We start from the raw sequence: 18,597 nt of genomic DNA on the forward strand, positions 1-18,597 counted from the left end.
GACTCCTGCTGCTTCAGTTCAGTTCATACCGCCTTGGCTGGGCATTGCCTTCACAAGCACCACTTGCAGTTTCAGGGTTCCGTAGCTGTCATTCCTGCAGAGCAGACCCTCTCCTCCTGAGTAGACGCAGCTCTCCCCTGCAGCATGGCGTTGCAGTCGCCACAAGCTATCTCCTGCGGATATTTTTAAACTGACGGACACTCGGTCAAGACCCACCCACCTGCTGATTGAGGACCAGCACAGCCAATCACTTGCTGCCCTTCCCCACAACCAAGCCTAGCAGGCAGCAAGTCTCAATCGAGCGCCCGTCTGTAAACAATAATTTAATCACACAAATCAACTCCAAAAACACACAGTAAGCCCATTTCCACATATAAATTACACCAACACTAATTCCCACTTGTGCAGGGCAATCGCCCTGCCATATTGTGCTTCACATGTTATTTAGTAGCATGATAAAAGAGGCTGCTAATAGTAATTTAGCTTCTCCGAATGGCAGCTGACCAAACAAACTGATTTCACGAGGAGAAATGTGCTAACCAATCACCTGCTATTGACATTCACTTTACAAGTTGTAGTAGTTTTCGGTTTTCACATTACATGCACACTTTAATTAGTGTCATCAGATCTACATTTCTTGGACCTGCCAATGTCATTTTTGATGGATAGTGCATAGTGAATATGTTTATTTGATTTGTGTCATTACAGCATGATGACTTGACTAGCCTGGTTGTTGTGATGTTGTATGATTTCCAAGATCACAACTTTCAACCCAGACTCTGTCTTGCTGATGAACAGGAGATAGAAGAAGTGAGAGAAGTAGAAAAGTGCCTGAACAGGTATAGCTGTTGAAAAACTGAATCTTTTATTCTTTCATTTTGCCTTCATACAAAAATCTACATTCCAGTTACTGTAGTAAGCCCACTGGCAAAGTTATAGATTACATTTATGAAATGACGTTTTATGAGGACACTTGCAGTGTATAATGTTTGTTTTATGTCAACAGACAGAAAACTTGCAAGCTCAGGATAAACAAAGAAAAAAAAAACTCTTTCAGCACTAAGTAACTTTGCAAAAAGAAAACCTCCACAAGCATGTGTTAGATGTTGTATTGTAACATCTCATTGATCCCAAAATAAGGGGATCGTTTTAGCATCAATAACTACAAATGATTCTAATCCTGATGTTCACTACTCATGCAACATTGCTGCGTGCTGGCTCTAAAATGTTAGCATGGGTCCTGTTTTTTTGGTGATATACAGGCTTCACTGGAACGTCATTCAGATAGCATAGACAAAGATTCTCAGCAGCCCTTCATACTTTATCACCTCAGCAGAAACAGTAAAATCACAACGCAGTTGAAACCAAGTGAGATCTGTAGCAATGTTGGTTTTCAGCATTTGGCAAAAAAATATTACAGTGCGGCTTTTAAACACTTCGAAAATGAGCTACAGTATATAGTGTGTTGAGAAAAGAAAAGTAACAATCTTTTAGCAAGTGGAGTCAGCAACAGTAAGTAGTGAGGATGATATTTAATAGTAAACAGGCATTAAATGATCAAAACCTCTGCAAAAGACTTTTATTGTGTGTCTTTTCCTTTACAGTTTTAAAACAAAACTAGCTGCTTCTCTGGCTCGCTGCCGAATCAAACTCTCCATTCTAACTATCGACTACCTCTTGCCCGAAACTGTAAGGACAAAACAAGAGAGAGCCTCTACCCTCCCTCTATATGCTTGGGTGAACACAGTAAAAACTAGGTAATTGATTTCTGTACATGTATTTTCTGAGGCAAATACAGCTTTTCAGTAATAGTAGAGGATACAGTAAAACCAAAGACACCTAGTTCATAGGCTGCAATTAATGTCTTGGGGGGATTTGATGAATCTTCCTCTGTCAGATGTCAGTTTGGAATATGCAGATAGAATGCCATAGATGAAAAGTTGTTAGTTACTTGGTACCTAATCACTTCATGTGTTTTTTGTTCAAGCATCAATCTATATCATTGTATTTAACATATTAGCAAATCCTGAATTAAAATAAAAAAACAAGTAAAGAACCAATAGATAACCAGCACAATGAAAGAGGAATATGTAATATAAAGCTAACAAGCTATTTTTTTGTGGTTCGCCCTCCTGCTTTGAGTGTGTGTGTTCAGCATTTTGGGGTGTGCGGAGGATTTAATAGTCTTCAACCTAGAAAAAAAGGATTTTAACTTGTGTGATTTATATTACTAGCCTTGAAGAAGTGCACAATTCCTTGGTGAGAGCAGGATTTTTGAAGGTAAAATCAATCACTGAACTTGAAGGATTAACTTTCTGTCAGGACCCGCACTGTCAGGATTTGTTGGTTTTTCCTGCTCACCTCAAAGCTGACCTTCGTGGAATGGAGCTCTTTACAGACTACAAGCTAGTTTTTCAGGTGGGTAACGATGCCATTGTGATTTAAGTAACACCTACTAAAGACAAAGGTGGATTCAAATTGTCCTAATTTAATGCGTTATAAAAAAAGGACATTGCTGTTTTTCTATTTCCTTTAGGTTTTATTTTTGTCTGTGTACATGTGTTGCCCTATAATTAAGGAATGCAGCTAGTTATAACCAATTCTGTATTTTTAAGTAGATCAAACCACACACAGCACACAAGCATTGTAGTCTTAGAATGCACCACTGGTGTTCCACTCTCAGCTCTGTAAACTTACACAGTGTCATTTGGGTCACATGCTGAAAGTCAGCTAATCTGGATCTTCAGATGCAGAGTCAGCACACAGTTAGTATCTGAACGTGGTAATCCCAGCACAGACAGTCCTCGGCATCTCTAACTTTTTAACAAGCAGCTTTTCAAAAGCTATTTATTATGATTAGCTACAAAGGCAGAACTATGCTAAGCAGTTGTCACGCTTGTCTTCAGTCATCTTATTAAAAACCTCTCTCAGGATTATTGAATCTATGTGACATCCCTTGTTTTATTTAGGCTTTGTTTCAAGATTTTGGAGATGACTTGCTTCCAACTAAACAGTAATGGCTGTAAAGGTTTTTGCATTTTGAAAATCCATCACTGAGGCTATTTTTGATGACTGAAGTGTAGAGGGTTAAGCAGTCCAATAAACTGCACAGTGCCAAAGAAAATGTGGGGCTAAGCGGGAGAATTTGGAGCTCAGCACTACAACACCAAGGCAAGCAAATACAAAGAGTTATTGGTAGATGCTGACTATGACAGGATTGTAAGGTTCGATCACATTTGCACAGATGAGTAGTGGAGCTACTGCCTGTGGAAAAAAAAAGGGATTAAGGTATATGGGAATTTTGTAGTGAAATCAACCCTGTCACAGTAATTCTTCCCTTTGTTTAAATGTTTAGGATAAATCATGCAGTCTGGCTGCACACTCTGCAAAGGCCTTGATGAACATGGATGATAATGTCATCATTGGAAACATGGGATCAGGCTTGACCATAGCTCACATGTCTACACTGACCAATCAGAACACAAGCAAGATATTTGTTTGTGGGGTGAAATCCCAGCAAGAACAACTGCAACATTTGTTCACACAAATGCATTGCAAAAGTAAGTGGCTAGATATTGTTAATTATTATGACATAAACCTTTCTATCTTTATGTATTATTATAAATGCTGATTAGTAATGCACAGTTTAAAATCAACCTCAGCGACTTTTATTACGTTTTCTTTAACTTTTTTTTCGTTTTACAGGTGATACACACATATACACACATACATACATGGGCTGGTTAGAAAAAAATTCTGATTTTTTTTAGCACAGTATTACATATTTTTAAAAGTAAATGGCAGATGCCAATGGCTTGGGCCAACTTATAATATGATTTCTTAAAGACTTGTATCACAGGCTTTGAAAAGACATTTGTGAGACATGAAAATATAAGCTCATTGTAATATCAACATGACATCCACATTGGTGCTGGATCTGATATCATGTTGAATTTAATCACAATAAGACATGACTGATGAGTTTAGTTGCTGTAACACCATATGTGTCCAGGTTTGTTATTAATAAATAACATACAAACAACATTACACATGATTAACCTTTTCGTCTGTTTTGTTGAGGCTTATCTAGATTGTGCTACAAACTTTATTCAATTAATCAAACTTGTAATAATGCTGTTTAATGTTAACACTTTTTATTGGCCTAACATCAAAAAAAGTAGAAGGGACTCAAGCTGACCATATAGCTTTCCCTTCGTCACATTTTAAATGTTCATCATGTAGAAAGAATACATGTTACTGCATTACACTAACGGTCTGTTTTTCTTTTTTTTGTTCAGATATAAAGCTAATACCCGACACCTTCACAGATATTGAACCTACAGATGCACGGTTACAAAAGGCTAAAATTATTTTGCTCCTGCCTCAGTGCACTGTATCTGGTGTCAGTAACCCAGTCGAGTTCATATTAAATGAAAATGGAGGTACTGTACGAAGTTCTGTTTGCTTTGAAACTGAGGGTTTTAGTGGTCGAGAACGTAAACATTGCACCCTTTAAAATTTACATTTCGGTAGAACTGATTATTATGAAACTTTCTTAGGACATTCATTAGCATACTTTAATGAAAATATTGGAATCCGGTGATATAAAACAGGACTGTCCGATTGTTTATACATTCATACACTTACATTTTACATAGTTATAAACCTTTATCTAAGTCAGATGAAACTTTGTTAGGATATGTTTTTTTTTTATCACAAGTTATTGATAGATCAGAACTTGAGAATATCAGCAGCGGCCTGCCTGTATGTATCAATGTCAAAAATATTATTATTTGTTTATTTAGCAGACACCTTTATCCAAGACAACATACAGAGACTAGGGTGTGTGAACTATGCACAAGGAGCACAAGGAACACACTTATTTTATAACGTACGTTTAAGTCAAGGTGATATACTATATGTTACTGACATGCTTGTGCTTTTAAGCCTAATGCCAATATTGGTTATGATTTATTTGTTAGATGCTGGTCTTCTCCAGGATCTTTCCAGGGGATCAATATCAGAAGATAAACTGAATGACCTTGTCAAGCACCAAGAACAAATCCTGACACATGCAGTGAAATGTAAGTCTGTGATATATACAGTACCATAGGTACTGTCATAAATAAATAAATAAATAAATAAATTCGAAAACTTACACTTTTCTACTGTCAGAAAGATCCATTCCAGGGCACGACAACAAGGTAGGTAACTGCTGAACAATCAGATAGAATATTTATATTTAAAAAAAAAAAAAAAAAAGGTAAATGCATCTATAATTTAAAGATTTAAAATGTTTAAATTAACAATAAAGGCACAGTTTACTGGTTTCTGTTTTAAAGAAAACTCGGATTAGCAGGCATTTCTTCTGCGGCTTCCCAATGCCGGCTGCTATTGGTTAAAATATGACTTGCTGTTTATACTATCTATTAGTGCTGGGACAAACATGCGAATATTCAAACCCTTATTACTTGACACAAATCCTGTGCCCATGTCTGCTAGAAATTACATCACTACATTAAACAGAACTGGTTTTGCTTTTCACCGATTTACCGCCTTGCAGCATCCTTTTTTTGTACTTAATTCTGTGTGGTAAAGTAAGGCCTTCACAACGTATTCTTTTAGGGATATTTTTTTGACTAGTGTTGAATATAATGGCTTTGAAAAAAAAAATACTTTGAACAGGTATCCGAATGTGGAAATTCCATCTTTGTTCCAGCAGTGCTATTTATACTACTTGTGTTGCTTGATAACTTATTGACTAAAAATCTTATTTTATAAAATCAACACCACATCGTAACACTATCTGACCATGAGGATGCACTGATGTAGATGAGTTCCTAATATCCTGGAATTAGTTATCCCCATACTTACAATTTAATGCAGCAATCTACCTGGTGTTTTGAATTTTAATGAGAATTCAAGTGCAAGTGAAATTTAATTAAGAGGAAAATAGGAGTCATGTCCATAGTGGTAATGTATTTAAACAGTATGTCAATTAGCAATAGCCAGAATTTATACAGATTTTACACTGTTTGCTTAATCTAAACTGTCTACGATCACCCTTAGAAAGATCCCTGGAAAAACCCAACTCGAATACAACTACATGGACCGCACATATAAGTAATAATATTTTATATGCTAAGTAAAATACCTCGATCTATAGAAAATTTGTAAGTGTGGTGAGCAGCAATCAAGGGAAAGCAGAAGGTTCCCTTTTAAGTACGAAATGTAAGGATTACAGTATGGGTATTTACCTCCTAAAGACCTGAATCCTTAATATTGTATACCAAAGCTGCTCAACGAGCCTGTGATGCAGTCATGGCCAACCCCCAAGGGCACAAAAGGACTGTGATGCTTAATGCACTAATGAAGCCTCCATTTGAGCCCATGCATTCAGCTGAGCTGAAGATGGTGTAATATTTAAAGTGGCTCTCTATCACCTCTGCAAAGTAGGTGAGTGAGATCCAGGAATTCTCGATAGCGAACGCCTGCTTCATTTTTACAGATGCTAGGACAAACGTTACACTCGTTACCAATCTTGCCTTTTTGTCAAAAACTACTTTCCAGGCTGACAGGCAGCGACAGCTCCTTGCACTCTGCCCTGTTCATGCCCAGGTGTATTACTTTGACAGGACAAAAAGTTGGAGGCAGTCCAAACTATTTTTTGTCTTCTATGTGGCAAAGTCTCATGGTCAAGCCCTGTCTAAGCAAGGCTGTCCAAGTGGATATGAGACATGGTCAGGACTGCCTATGAGCTGGCCAACTTGACTCCTCCAGAAAAGTTCACTGCCCATTCCACCATGGGAATGGCAACTTTGTGGGCTTTATTCCAGGGTGCATCTGTCAAGGACATTTGCAATGCAGCTGTGTGGGCTACTCCACATACCTTTATTAGGTTCTACAGACTTAATATAGTGGCTCCTCAAAACCCTGGTTTTGGAACTTGTGTTAAGGGTGGGTTCTCAGTCAACCCTTACAACACAGACATAGAGTTGAGTTTCTCCCTCGGTTTTTTCACGCTAGCTACTTGTTACTGGGGTTCTGTTTGGTAGTGCACAAGGCAGCTTCTTAGCTTAGCCATGAACCATTCCAGTTGTTCTGCAATTTTGCCCTTGCGACGGCTTTGGTATACTCACCCATACGGTAATGTTTAAATTTCATACTTGAAATCGCACATAACCCTGGTTCCCTGAAGTAGAAATGTAACCATTAACCTTCAAGGTCGCTGCGTCCATGATTGTAGCAGGTTTGAAAACAAAATGGCATTATGATCTGTGAGCGCAGTCCTTTTGTGCCATCGGGGGCGGGCCTTGACTGTGTCTCAGGCTTGCTGAGCAGCTTTGGTATACAATATTCAGGATTTTGGTCTTTAGGCGGTAAATACCCATATGGTAGTTACATTTCTATTTCAAGGAACCACAGAGTTATGATAGTAACCTAACGATCTCTGATATTTCATAAGAGATCCTTCAACAAAGTGGCTACATTGACCAACATCGATCAAGATAGTACAGGGTTTTTCTAGATTGGCAACTTTAGAAGAAAGCACCACTGGTCGAGCTATCTGCAATGTATTGTGACAAGCTACAGATGTGCTACAGTGGCCTACAGGCATACTACAGCAGGTCAGTCTATAAAAGGTCATATAAATTGAGGGCAATTAAATTCAGCTATTGGAAGTGAAACATAGTTTATAGTTTGTCCCAAGTTCCATTCTGAAAAAGCATTATTTAATTTAACAAAAGCTAGCAATTTGTTTCTGCAATTGTCATGCAAGGTGCTGTAAGTATACTGTAGCAATTTGCTTCTGTCTTCTATTTGCTGTAATGACCTGTTTTTGTTTCTGAGTGAATAGCATTGGATTTTGCATGACTAATTCATAACTACATGTCAGGCTGTAGTGGATTTCATCTCCAGTATACTATAATAGGATCTTAAAATGGCTTCTGCCTGCTACATTTTTTTGCACAGTATTTAAAGTGGATTGATAAGGCCCAATTATTTTTTATTAAAGTTAGAATAAATACATCAGAATAAAATTATCTTGCCTCTTTTTTTCTTTGATGGTACAATTGGGAAACATTTTTACATTTTAAAGTAAATAAAAATATATATATATATATATATATAACTGCAGTGCAAACAAGTTTTATTACCTTTCTGTGTAATTGGGATGGAGGTATTACACACAGTCTGCATTTTCAAATTTAAAGAGAACACAACACAATTTTTACTGTACAGTTCAGCGTGGGACAGTCTGGTGCTGTGATACCCACACATTTTGGCGATTTTACTCAGTTGCTTGCAATTGTTCTGGATGTTAGACTACCGTCTGCATACTGTGCCTGTAGCTGAAACCTTTAAATCTGTCTGACCACATTCCAACTAAATAATTTAACACATCAGCTCTAGTTCATTCAGCCATCACTGGTTTATAGTTGCATGTAAAATTAAAGTAAAAATGCTGTTGCTTACTTATATAGGATCTTCTGTGGTTCAGTGCTTGTGTATAAAGGATGGCGTGTGCATTTTTGTTTCTTTAGTTTGATTGAAGCCTATGGGCGAATCAGAAACTCTGGAATTCCCTTCCAGAATCATTTTTCTGTTTCCATTTGGGTATTCAAGTCAAGGTTAAAATACACTTGATTGACTTAGCTTGTCATTGCTGACTCAATTTTAGCTTCTTATATCAGTGCTTTGATGTGCTTGTTCATGAAACTTGCTAAATACATTAAGATTATATAAGAATGTGGAATACTGTGCACTTGCAGTCTCCAATGTATCTCTGTTTTTCAGAGCATGATATTTCACCTTTCAAAATAACAAAAAAGGACAATGAAACTACTTTGCCTGATTTTAACATACATTTCTATGTGTAAAGATCTGATTTGTTTTGTACGATAGCCGCTGTTGTCTTGTTACAGTTCACTTTAATGAGCGTTATCTTTGTAAGCACATACAGATGATTTAACTAGGGTATAACATTTTTTTAGAGCTTTGTTTGACATCTTTATTTCATTGTGACATATTACTACACACATCTCTGAAAGTCTGCCTTTTGCCAATAGATGGGATTTTAAGATTAGACACAACATAACAATATAAGTGACAAACCAGTAATGTCTGGTTGTTAATCATGGTTAACGCAGTGATTTTCTTTATTTGATGTGTTTGCGCAGAGGGTGTTTCATGTGATCTTGTCTCTGCTGTTGATGGATGGCAAGCTTCTGGTACTTGCAACTTTGCGAAACCATAGAATAACTTGGCACAGTTATTTCAGGAAGCAAAATATGCCTTGCTACTGCCAAAAAGCCTTTACTTAAATATATGTGCTATCAGTAGAAGAAACATGTGTGTAGGGTAAACAGGTTTTTTGATATTGTTTTCCATTAATCTAAATTGTGGCTGACTAGCTGACTTATTAAAAAATGTTGTCTTTCAGAGCAAGAGAATATGCCACTTCATTATGACTCTATCATTTTATTCTACTGTCTTTTGCTGGCTAAAAAAGTGACAAAAAAGTGTACAGTATGAGCCTCTTCTCTCTATCGTCAGATATTCAACTACAGTGGCAGATTAAAAGCATGATTATCATCAAATGTGTTTTTCTTTTGTCAATATTTCTCTCAAGGATCAATATTTCTTATACACTGACTATGGTCAAAAATGTATTGTATCAATATTAGGTAGTTTTTAAACAGGTTGTGCTCTCTTAAATTCTCTAGCAAAGATAATAAGCAATGACTTAATATGTAGATGATCCAAGGACTTGAGAAAATTGCTAATTTGAGGATCATTTTACAGTGACCTACTGAAGGAAGTACCTACACCAGAAAATATAACCTGTATGTTTAAACTACATGTTAGAAACCATCTTTCTTACAGTGTAATGTGCAATATATATATACACACACACACACACACACACATATACACAGTGTGTTGCTAGGGATTTATGATTTCCTGCCCTAATCTATCACTGTACTGTTGTGTGCCATTTTTACCGTGGCACAGAAAACAAAAGCGTTGCTGCAGATACCAGAATACATCATTCAATGTACTAGATGCGTTCACTCTAAAAATCTGGAGATAATGAAGAGTTTAGCAGACCTATTCATTTTTTATGTCTTAACCTCAAAACATTTGTGTAGAGCTGTTATATGTGAATTAAAAACATGATGTTAATGAATGTCTTGCTTATAATTTCTGTTAGTTATTAATACATGTCAAAACAAGTAGCTGTCTACAGCTATGGTCAAAAGTTTTGAATCCCCCTATAGAATGAGCTCATTTTACTTCATAAAGTTGAATGAAACCTGCTGAATAATGTTACGTTAACATATTGAATTACATACTGCTTTGTAGTTTTCCTTACACTTAACAAAAAAAAATGAAATAATTTCTTTGGTTACATTATGTTAAATAAAAGATCTAAATTATGTTCATAGATTTTTTTTTTTTAAATTATGTCTCAGGTGATGCTAAACTTTTGGCTGTGGCTGTAGTTAATTAAGATGTTGTGCATATCAGCTTTCAAATGTTTGTTTTCATTGTTATGGTTTATAGGGATATTTTCAGAAATATTTCTTAAATTAACTTTATAAAATATCTAGAGGAACACAATCACAAAGATAAAGACAGTATAGTGAGTGAGTCGATATAAAGATGAATTATTCTGTTTAGTTCTGTACTGTTAGTAAATCAGTCTGTCAAGTAAATCTCATTGGTAGGAATGCAAATTGAATATTGCAACAAGCAGAGTACACAGTATATGTGTTAAATGCTACTGTAGACTGGAATATGTGCTGATGTATGGACAGATCCACTTATTGACTAACTTGGACATTATTTAAGGACATTACTAAGCAAACTTTTTTATTTTATTTTTTTGGATTACCAGTATAACATTTTTTTTATTTTTTTATAACAAACTCAACTTTGAAATGGTACATGTTGGATTAGACAAATGGGTGTCAGCATATTCCTGGCAGGCTGGCTGAAGAAGCAGCCTGGTAAGGGAATAAAAACCTTCCCTGTCATTTGCAATCTGTAGCCACTCAACCAGCGATGACTTGCAAGAAAATTATTTTTAAAAATGCAAGTCACTTTCTGAAGTAACTTACAAAAAATAGATGGTGAGTAAGTAGATTCAAGAAAATGCACAGAGTCCTTTTCTTCAATCAGTTGCCAGGTTTATTGAAATATGCAGGGAGTCTGGTCCCAGGTACAGGACAAACAACACTCCAAATTACAATGTTTGCATGACATTAAATACCCTTCTGTATAGATGGTCCACCTCCCCTTTCTCTTACACTTAACCAATGGTCAAGGTACAACACTTTATTCTGTTAATTTAGTGTGTGTGTGTGTGTGTCTGTATGTATGTGTGTGTGTGTGTGTGTAGTCTAATGTGACAACCTCTGAACTCAGTGCATTCTTCACACTCCTGGAGACAAAAGGTCCATACATCTGCCTTTTGTTATCTCCTTGCGACCCCCTTTGATGCCAGTGGGATTATCTCTTTTGATCTCTCTGAAGTCTAGAGCCTGTTCCCTTCTAGTCCACAGCATTGTTATCTCATTAGCTTGCAGTCATTGTTGGGCAGTTTGTAGACGCATCGTCTCTATCAGTGGTTAGCAGTACATGCAATTTGAACCAAACAGTCTGCTATCTGCAATATTATTCTCTTTTCAGAAAAGAACACCAGTATAGCTCTGCTAGTCCACATGCGTAGCAAACCCCTAATCAATTCTCAATCCATGTTTTCCAACACTTTCTATTCAGCCAAATGTGATGATTCCATGTTCAGCTTTTTAGCAAATTATTTTTATAGAATTGTGCACTAGCACAGGCGGGGTTACTGCAGTTTTGAGTACTCTGGTCCCTTGGTCCTTGGAGGATGTGTCGTATTTCATAAATACTGTGAGCAGTAAGTACTGTGTTAGTGCCATGAAAGAAAAATAAATCTTCTATATAATGGTTCTCAGTCTCCCTTCACGTGGTACATGGAAAGGTTACATAATTACTGAAAGGAAGCGGCAGCATCGTTTATAGATCCCAATGCAAACCCAAAATCTGAGACCTTAAAATCTGACCTACAGAAGCAGGAAGAAAATGCACACATGGAGAATATCTCCAAGTTAAAAAAAGGTCTATATAGTTTTGGAATGCCTAAAATATATTCTTTACTAGAGTGAAGTGTGTTATCCCGCTTATAAAACAGATACAATTAAAAAAAAAAAACATAAAAACATTTTGTTATATTTTCTGATTATTTTTTTTTTTTTTGTTTTTATTTGTTTTGTTTTTGTTTTTAACATGACAAAATAAAGTAATATCCTTATTCGCATTCGGTGTAGCGTATATATATATATATATATATATATATATATATATTTTATCTTGCTTATAGGAAAATGCACACATAACAAAAACAGTAAACAATCACAAAAATGTAATATCTGTCTTGTGTACTTGAACCTTGCGGCATGAAAGGCGCGCTATGAATAAAGATTATTATTATTTATTTATTTATTTATTTATTTTTAGAAAACGAACAATTTCATTGTATATTCTTCCATTTTGCAGAAAAAGCAGTCCCTCTAACAAGCTTCTATTTGTTGTAAACATTAAACTGGAGGTTTTCAACATTTCCATTTATTGTAATTTAATTAATGAATGATGCCTCCGTCTCAATCACTCCGTAAACAGAGCTGACATAACTGCAATGTTTGCCTCATTGTTAGTGACGAAGCATTTAAAATGCCAGATAAAAGATACAGAAAAGGAGGCAAAGACAAATTTCACTATCCACCCATTACAAAAATACTTTATTGTCATTTTTAAATAATTGCAATAACAGGTTATCATTGAGTTGATGTCAGCACTGTTTATGGAGTGATTGAGACCAGCACAGAGGCTAACATAACAAGACGGAGTAGCTTACTCTTGACTAGCCGAATTACACATTGAAGATTGGTTTCCATTACATGAGAGTAGATGTTGAACTCCATGCTGATTTGAACTTGGCTCTCACCAAGATAAGCACCAACTAAGACGTAGCTTTGCAGTAAACTAATGTGATCCATCTGCATCTCCATCCATTTGCGTTGTTTTCCATCTGATGTAGATATCCTTCTGTCTGGTGTTGATTGCTGAGGTGTAATACTGGCTCCAGGGATCAGCTCATTTCGCCTCCCCAGTGCATCAGCACACACACACCGGCTGCGATGCTGGCTCCGGGGATCAACCCACTGTGGTCTCCCAAGCGCATCAGCATGACAACCGTCTGGATTGAGCTAAGTAGGGTACATCTCTGGGGTCTTCAAGTGGGCACCTTCCATCCTTAGTGTTTCGTTGACTAGCCCACGACACCTCAAGAGGGCTCAAAGGTGATTCTGATGTTCCAGTATCACCCCCCTCCATCCTCCTCTCAGCTCAGCCCTGCTTACTTACCTGTACATCAGCGTTGCTTTCTTTTTATTGTGCTTGAGATTCCCATCCAGAATCTTTCCATCTCAACCACAGCCAGTTGCTGCTCCGTTCTGATGCTTCAGATAAGTTTTTCACTATTGGCCACTGAACCCGACATCTCTGAGAAACCGGGTTGTAGAGTGTGCCACAAATCCTCGACAGCCCACCTCCACTGGGTAAACTTGGACTCTCCATCCGCGTTGTTCCGCTTCAGCAGCTAGTTGAGCATACCGAAGTTTCTTCCTCTCATATGCCTCATCCACAGCATCTTCATGGCACTGTTAACTCTACCAGATGAACAAGGCATGCTGATCCAGACCACAAGACAATGTCTGGTCGAAGGTTAGTGGTGGCAATCTCAGGTGGAAAAATAAGCCGTTGACCAACAACTGCCAGAATTTTCCAGTCTCTAGCAGCTTCCAGTTGTCCTGGGCGAGGCTTGGTTTTAACACCTTTTCTTGGTGGTTGCTCTCCTTTTGTGTGTAATGCTTTGATGGAACTGATGGCAACTTATTGGTCAGGTTACACTTGTCTTCCAATGCTAAGGCCAAACATCGCAGCACCTGGTCATGGCGCCAAGTAAACAGTCCTTGTCTAAGACCCACCTTACATCCTGTCAAAATGTGCCTTAATGTTGCAGGTGATGAACACAAAGGACATGAGGGATCCTTACTCACCCAGAGGTTTAGGTTCTGTGGTGACGGGAGAACATTATATGCTGATCTGATGAGGAAACTGATCCTGCTCTGTTCCATTGTCCATAGGTCTTGCCAGCCGATCTTGCGTTGTTCCACACTCTCCCATCTCATTCATTCTCCCTGCTTGGCCTGGAAATTGCCTTTACACACCTGATCCTCTCCTCCTGCTTTTGCAACTCATTGACTACCAGCTTCCTCTGTTGAGCTGGGGTTGCCTTGTGCCATGTAGGAGGAGCTGAACTGAGACCAAAACCTCCTTTTCCATGCTGAACTTGCCCCATAATATCTCCTATTTGAAGGGCAGCCTTAGCATTTTCCACAGTTTTCTTTGCCGTCCATTTTCTTCCAGTTTTCAACACAGGTGCTGCCTCCCTTACGCATTTGTCACGTGAATCTACTAATGTCATTACCAGTCAGACTTTGGCACACTTAAACTCCTTGTTTAGAGCAGAGATTGGTAGCTGCAGTATTCCTTTACCATTAAGTCCCACTCTGCTGAGGCAGCGTGGAACTCCCAACCATTTCCTGACGTATGAACTGATTAAAGCTTCTAGCTTTTCAACTGTTGTCAAGGAAACCTCGTACACAGTCAGTGGCCACAGCAGTCTTGGCAATACATCAAACTAAAAGCACCAGAGTTTCAGTTTGCCTGGTAAAGCGCTGCTGTCTATGCTCTCCAACCCTTCCACTGCTTGTTGTCTAACTTCCCCCACACGAAATGTGCCCTTTAGATCCCCATCGTACCATCTCCCTAGACTTTTCACTGGCTTCTCGGACACTGTTGGTGTTGCCTCACCAGTGATGTTGAACCTTTTATCTACTACTTTACCTTTAATTATAGAGATGCTCCTTGATTTAGTGGGCTTAAATCCAGGCAGTCCACGAACAAAAAAGTTAAGAACCACTGCTCTATAAGATGGGACTTGATTTACCAGCTACAATCGCCACCACTGAGAACGGGCGCGTTTGTGTTACAGGATTCGACCACAGTAAGTGATCCCACACGATAGCCTGATATTGAAAATGTCTCCCAATCACCAGTACAGTAATCAAAACAAACGAGTGTATGCGATTAAAAATCGTTAAGACAACTTGTTACTCTAATAAAAAAAAAATTATCAAAACCTATGAATGTAATAAAAAAAGGTGCAAAAAAGTAATGCAAGTGCAGTAATGTACAGTACAGCTGCATCACTACAAATTATTTCCAGTGAAGAACTCTGTGATACGCATCTGGATGATTTTTTCTTACAAGTGTGGACGGCAAACTTTGTCATTGTTTTCTAAAAAGTGGATGCTGCTCCGTAGCACGCCGCATATGCTACAAGCGCAGCGTGCACGCTTACGTCATCGTTGTTATAAAAATAATTAAATTCATTTGGGCAAACTGGCCCATATTTAAAGAATGCATGTTGACATACATTTTAGTTTTAAAATGAGATCATTAAAAAAAAAAGCTGCGAAAATGCTAGTATTGTCCATGGCAGTTAAAGCACAGCACTTGATAAATTACCTCCTAAACTCTGCTGGTTGCTGTGAACCTTTGTTGTGCTCAAAGTTCTTGTTCCTCTGTCCAGACTCCAGAGGTTACTGGATTTGTTTAACCTTTAAAGTCACTGGGTCATAAAAGACAGTATTTACAGGAAAAAAGAACAAGTGATTTATAGATAAAATAATCCCAACATTCCTTGTAAAAGCAGCAGCTTTAATGAACAGTGCATTGACAGTAAATAGTCTAGCCATAGCCTTGTAAAGGACATGGGGTGATCTCCTTGTTTCGTGGCTGAAGTTCTTACAGAAGTTTAGTGGGAGGATACACTCATGCAGTGGAATCTGCTTTGTGCCTTGACCTTCTGCTTCTAGTAATACAAGTTCGAAACTCATAAATGTCCACTCTTTTTAAACAATTTATGAGTAAGAACTAGAGATGTTGGTAAAACGTATCAGTTATTGATTTTGACAGATAACATCACAAGTGCAGCAGCCTATGCAGCTTACGTTCATACATTTTCAAGACACTATCTTCCAAGGTGATAAGATTAAGGTTTACTAGACGGAAGCTGATTTTCTGTGCTGCTTTAAAAGTAATTGCTTGAGAATTTCTTTTGTGGTTGGAGCACCACCAAAAATCATTATATTTTTTAGGATTGCTTTGAAAAAAATAGAACCCATCATATTTTCACATTGATGGTCTGAGGAGAATATATAATCAAATCTATATTCCTGGGGTCATAAAATAGAATCAGTTATAATTTAAAGAAGTGTGCTCCGTGGGGGATAAATAATATGGCAAGTTTAACTAGGTTAATTGTAAGGGGCCAAATGAGAGAACGACAGTACTGGTCCAAAGTAATTGTCTTTTATAATGGGATTCTTGTTGATGGGCAGGAGTTACTGTGCTTCTGACCTTTACCAGGAAAGAACACCTTTGAGACTCATGAGTGTCTTATTTCCACACATGCCCTGGAAACTGCAGTAGTACAAATTTACACAAAACAACTTACATTTAGAATGTAAAATGTTTTACAAATTGGTTCTTGTTCTTTTTTATTAGATACAATTTTTAAACTAAGTCAGTTTGAGTAACCTGTCAGATTTTGTGGGGTTTATCGATGTTTAAGGTTATTAGTGTTCGCAAAGAGATTTATTTATTTTATTTAGTAGCATTGAACATAAAATAATGAAAGGTTAATCTATGACGTGTTTAATTTTATATCTGCATTTTGTCAGCCACTGCTGTCTGCATTCCTACAGTGAGTTCAAATCACAAAGCTTTTCACAGACCTACAGCAATTGTTTTCCACACAGCAGGATTACAATACAGTACAGCAAATAAAATAACCTTCACGAAAATATCTATTTAAAAAATCAACTGTGACTAATACTTTTGTTTATTTTGATGTAGAATGTTGTCCAGTATTTGATTGTTTACTGGCGTATACAAGTTTACCTTTTTTTAGACTATAACAACAACAAAAAAGAAATTAAAGAGAAATAAGCAATAATATTGCTACATCATACTTAAGGATATGTGAAATGCAAAGCAAAGAACTACCCATCTGGCACTTTGGTAGTAGTATAGCTTTACAAGCTTCTGATAGTGAAAGCTAACACGTTAAGGTAGCTGTACTAGACAAGTTTAGACTTGATCATTTACAAATTGTCATTGAGGGTGTAAACATTGTATCTGAAAAGATGCCACACTAGACGTTCACATGAGTAGGCATTTTAAAAGGAAAAACCCTTGAGCACCCAATACATTTTCATGCTTAAGCAGTTGTGATATGGAATTGTAAAACCGTTTCCCTTGCCTAGATTTAGTTCATCATAAATTTAATCAGAGTAATTTGAAATGGACTTGAAATAATATTAATTAAATATTCTTCTGTAATTACTATTTACCCATGTCTTTTAGTGACAAAGATTTAAATAAGGTAGTCTTGCTGAACAGAATTAATTTAAACTAAAACTGAACTAATAAAAACCAAGCATTATAAAATTAATGACTTAAAAGCCAATTATGAAAATCTGAATTAAAACTGCGAGAAGCCAAGACGTGTAAACTAACATGGGTTTGAAATAAATGAAAGTTCAACTGCAAGGGGAGCAGTAATAATGGCACTGAAGGACAGGAAATTGCATTTCTTAGAGACATCCTAACACAATAATAAAAAAAAAACCATATGTTTATACTTTTTTGTTAATTTATCTGTTCCATAGTTCCCAAGGTGCAGGCTGTGGTGTACTGCACATCTTCAATTTACCCAGAGGAGAATGAAAATGTGGTGAAAAAAGCACTGGAGCATAAAGTTGAGGGAAACCAAGTACAGCCGTACAGGTATGGAATACAGAAATGTTTCCCAAGTAATGCTGCTGGAATTATTGCATACCTCTTTAAAGATCTCTGCTTTTGAGTATTTGTTATATTCCTTTGTTTCCTTCAACAAACTTTCAGTGGTGCGCAAACTTTTTATATGCCTCCCCCTTTTCTTAGCATACATTTTAGTGCCACAAATTCAACATTTAAAATCAGTCTATAAATCTTTTATTTTTTTACACTTGGCCAGTCAACATTTACCTAACAGATAAATCTGAAAAACATTATCGTTCAGCAATTAAATCTGAAAAAATAAATCTGTGCTTTCACAAAATAAATATTTCTTTTGCCAGCTAAATCTGAAGCTAACATGCAAAGGAGCCCCCACCCACTAAAGCGTTTGATTTGGAATTGTATGCTACAGAGCTGCCCTTACACTGTGAGAGCCCACCTCCTCTGCATACAATGCCAAAATTTTGTACAAGTTTAAAATTTTTTAGCTAAATCTGGACTTTTTTTTTTGTCAAATCTAGGAAAAAATACACTGTTTACATTCAATCCTGGAAAAAAAACACCAGTTAAAATAGTTGTGTTTTTTTTTTTTTT

General features: G+C 37.0%; 1 protein-coding gene across 1 annotated transcript in view; it reads left to right on the forward strand.

The window, feature by feature from the left end:
• LOC121326648 (putative methyltransferase NSUN7) overlaps positions 1–18,495 on the forward strand; it is a 30,338-nt gene extending 11,843 nt beyond the window's left edge. The window contains exons 3-10 of the mRNA XM_041270023.1: positions 709–839; positions 1,605–1,757; positions 2,235–2,418; positions 3,356–3,560; positions 4,299–4,442; positions 4,983–5,084; positions 17,895–18,012; positions 18,492–18,495. Coding sequence (XP_041125957.1) covers positions 709–839; positions 1,605–1,757; positions 2,235–2,418; positions 3,356–3,560; positions 4,299–4,442; positions 4,983–5,084; positions 17,895–18,012; positions 18,492–18,495 — 1,041 coding nt within the window. The remainder of the gene's footprint in view (positions 1–708; positions 840–1,604; positions 1,758–2,234; positions 2,419–3,355; positions 3,561–4,298; positions 4,443–4,982; positions 5,085–17,894; positions 18,013–18,491) is intronic.
• The last annotated feature ends 102 nt before the right edge of the window (positions 18,496–18,597 follow it).

This window comes from Polyodon spathula, chromosome 1 (assembly GCF_017654505.1).
Source record: "Polyodon spathula isolate WHYD16114869_AA chromosome 1, ASM1765450v1, whole genome shotgun sequence".
NCBI lineage: Eukaryota > Metazoa > Chordata > Actinopteri > Acipenseriformes > Polyodontidae > Polyodon > Polyodon spathula.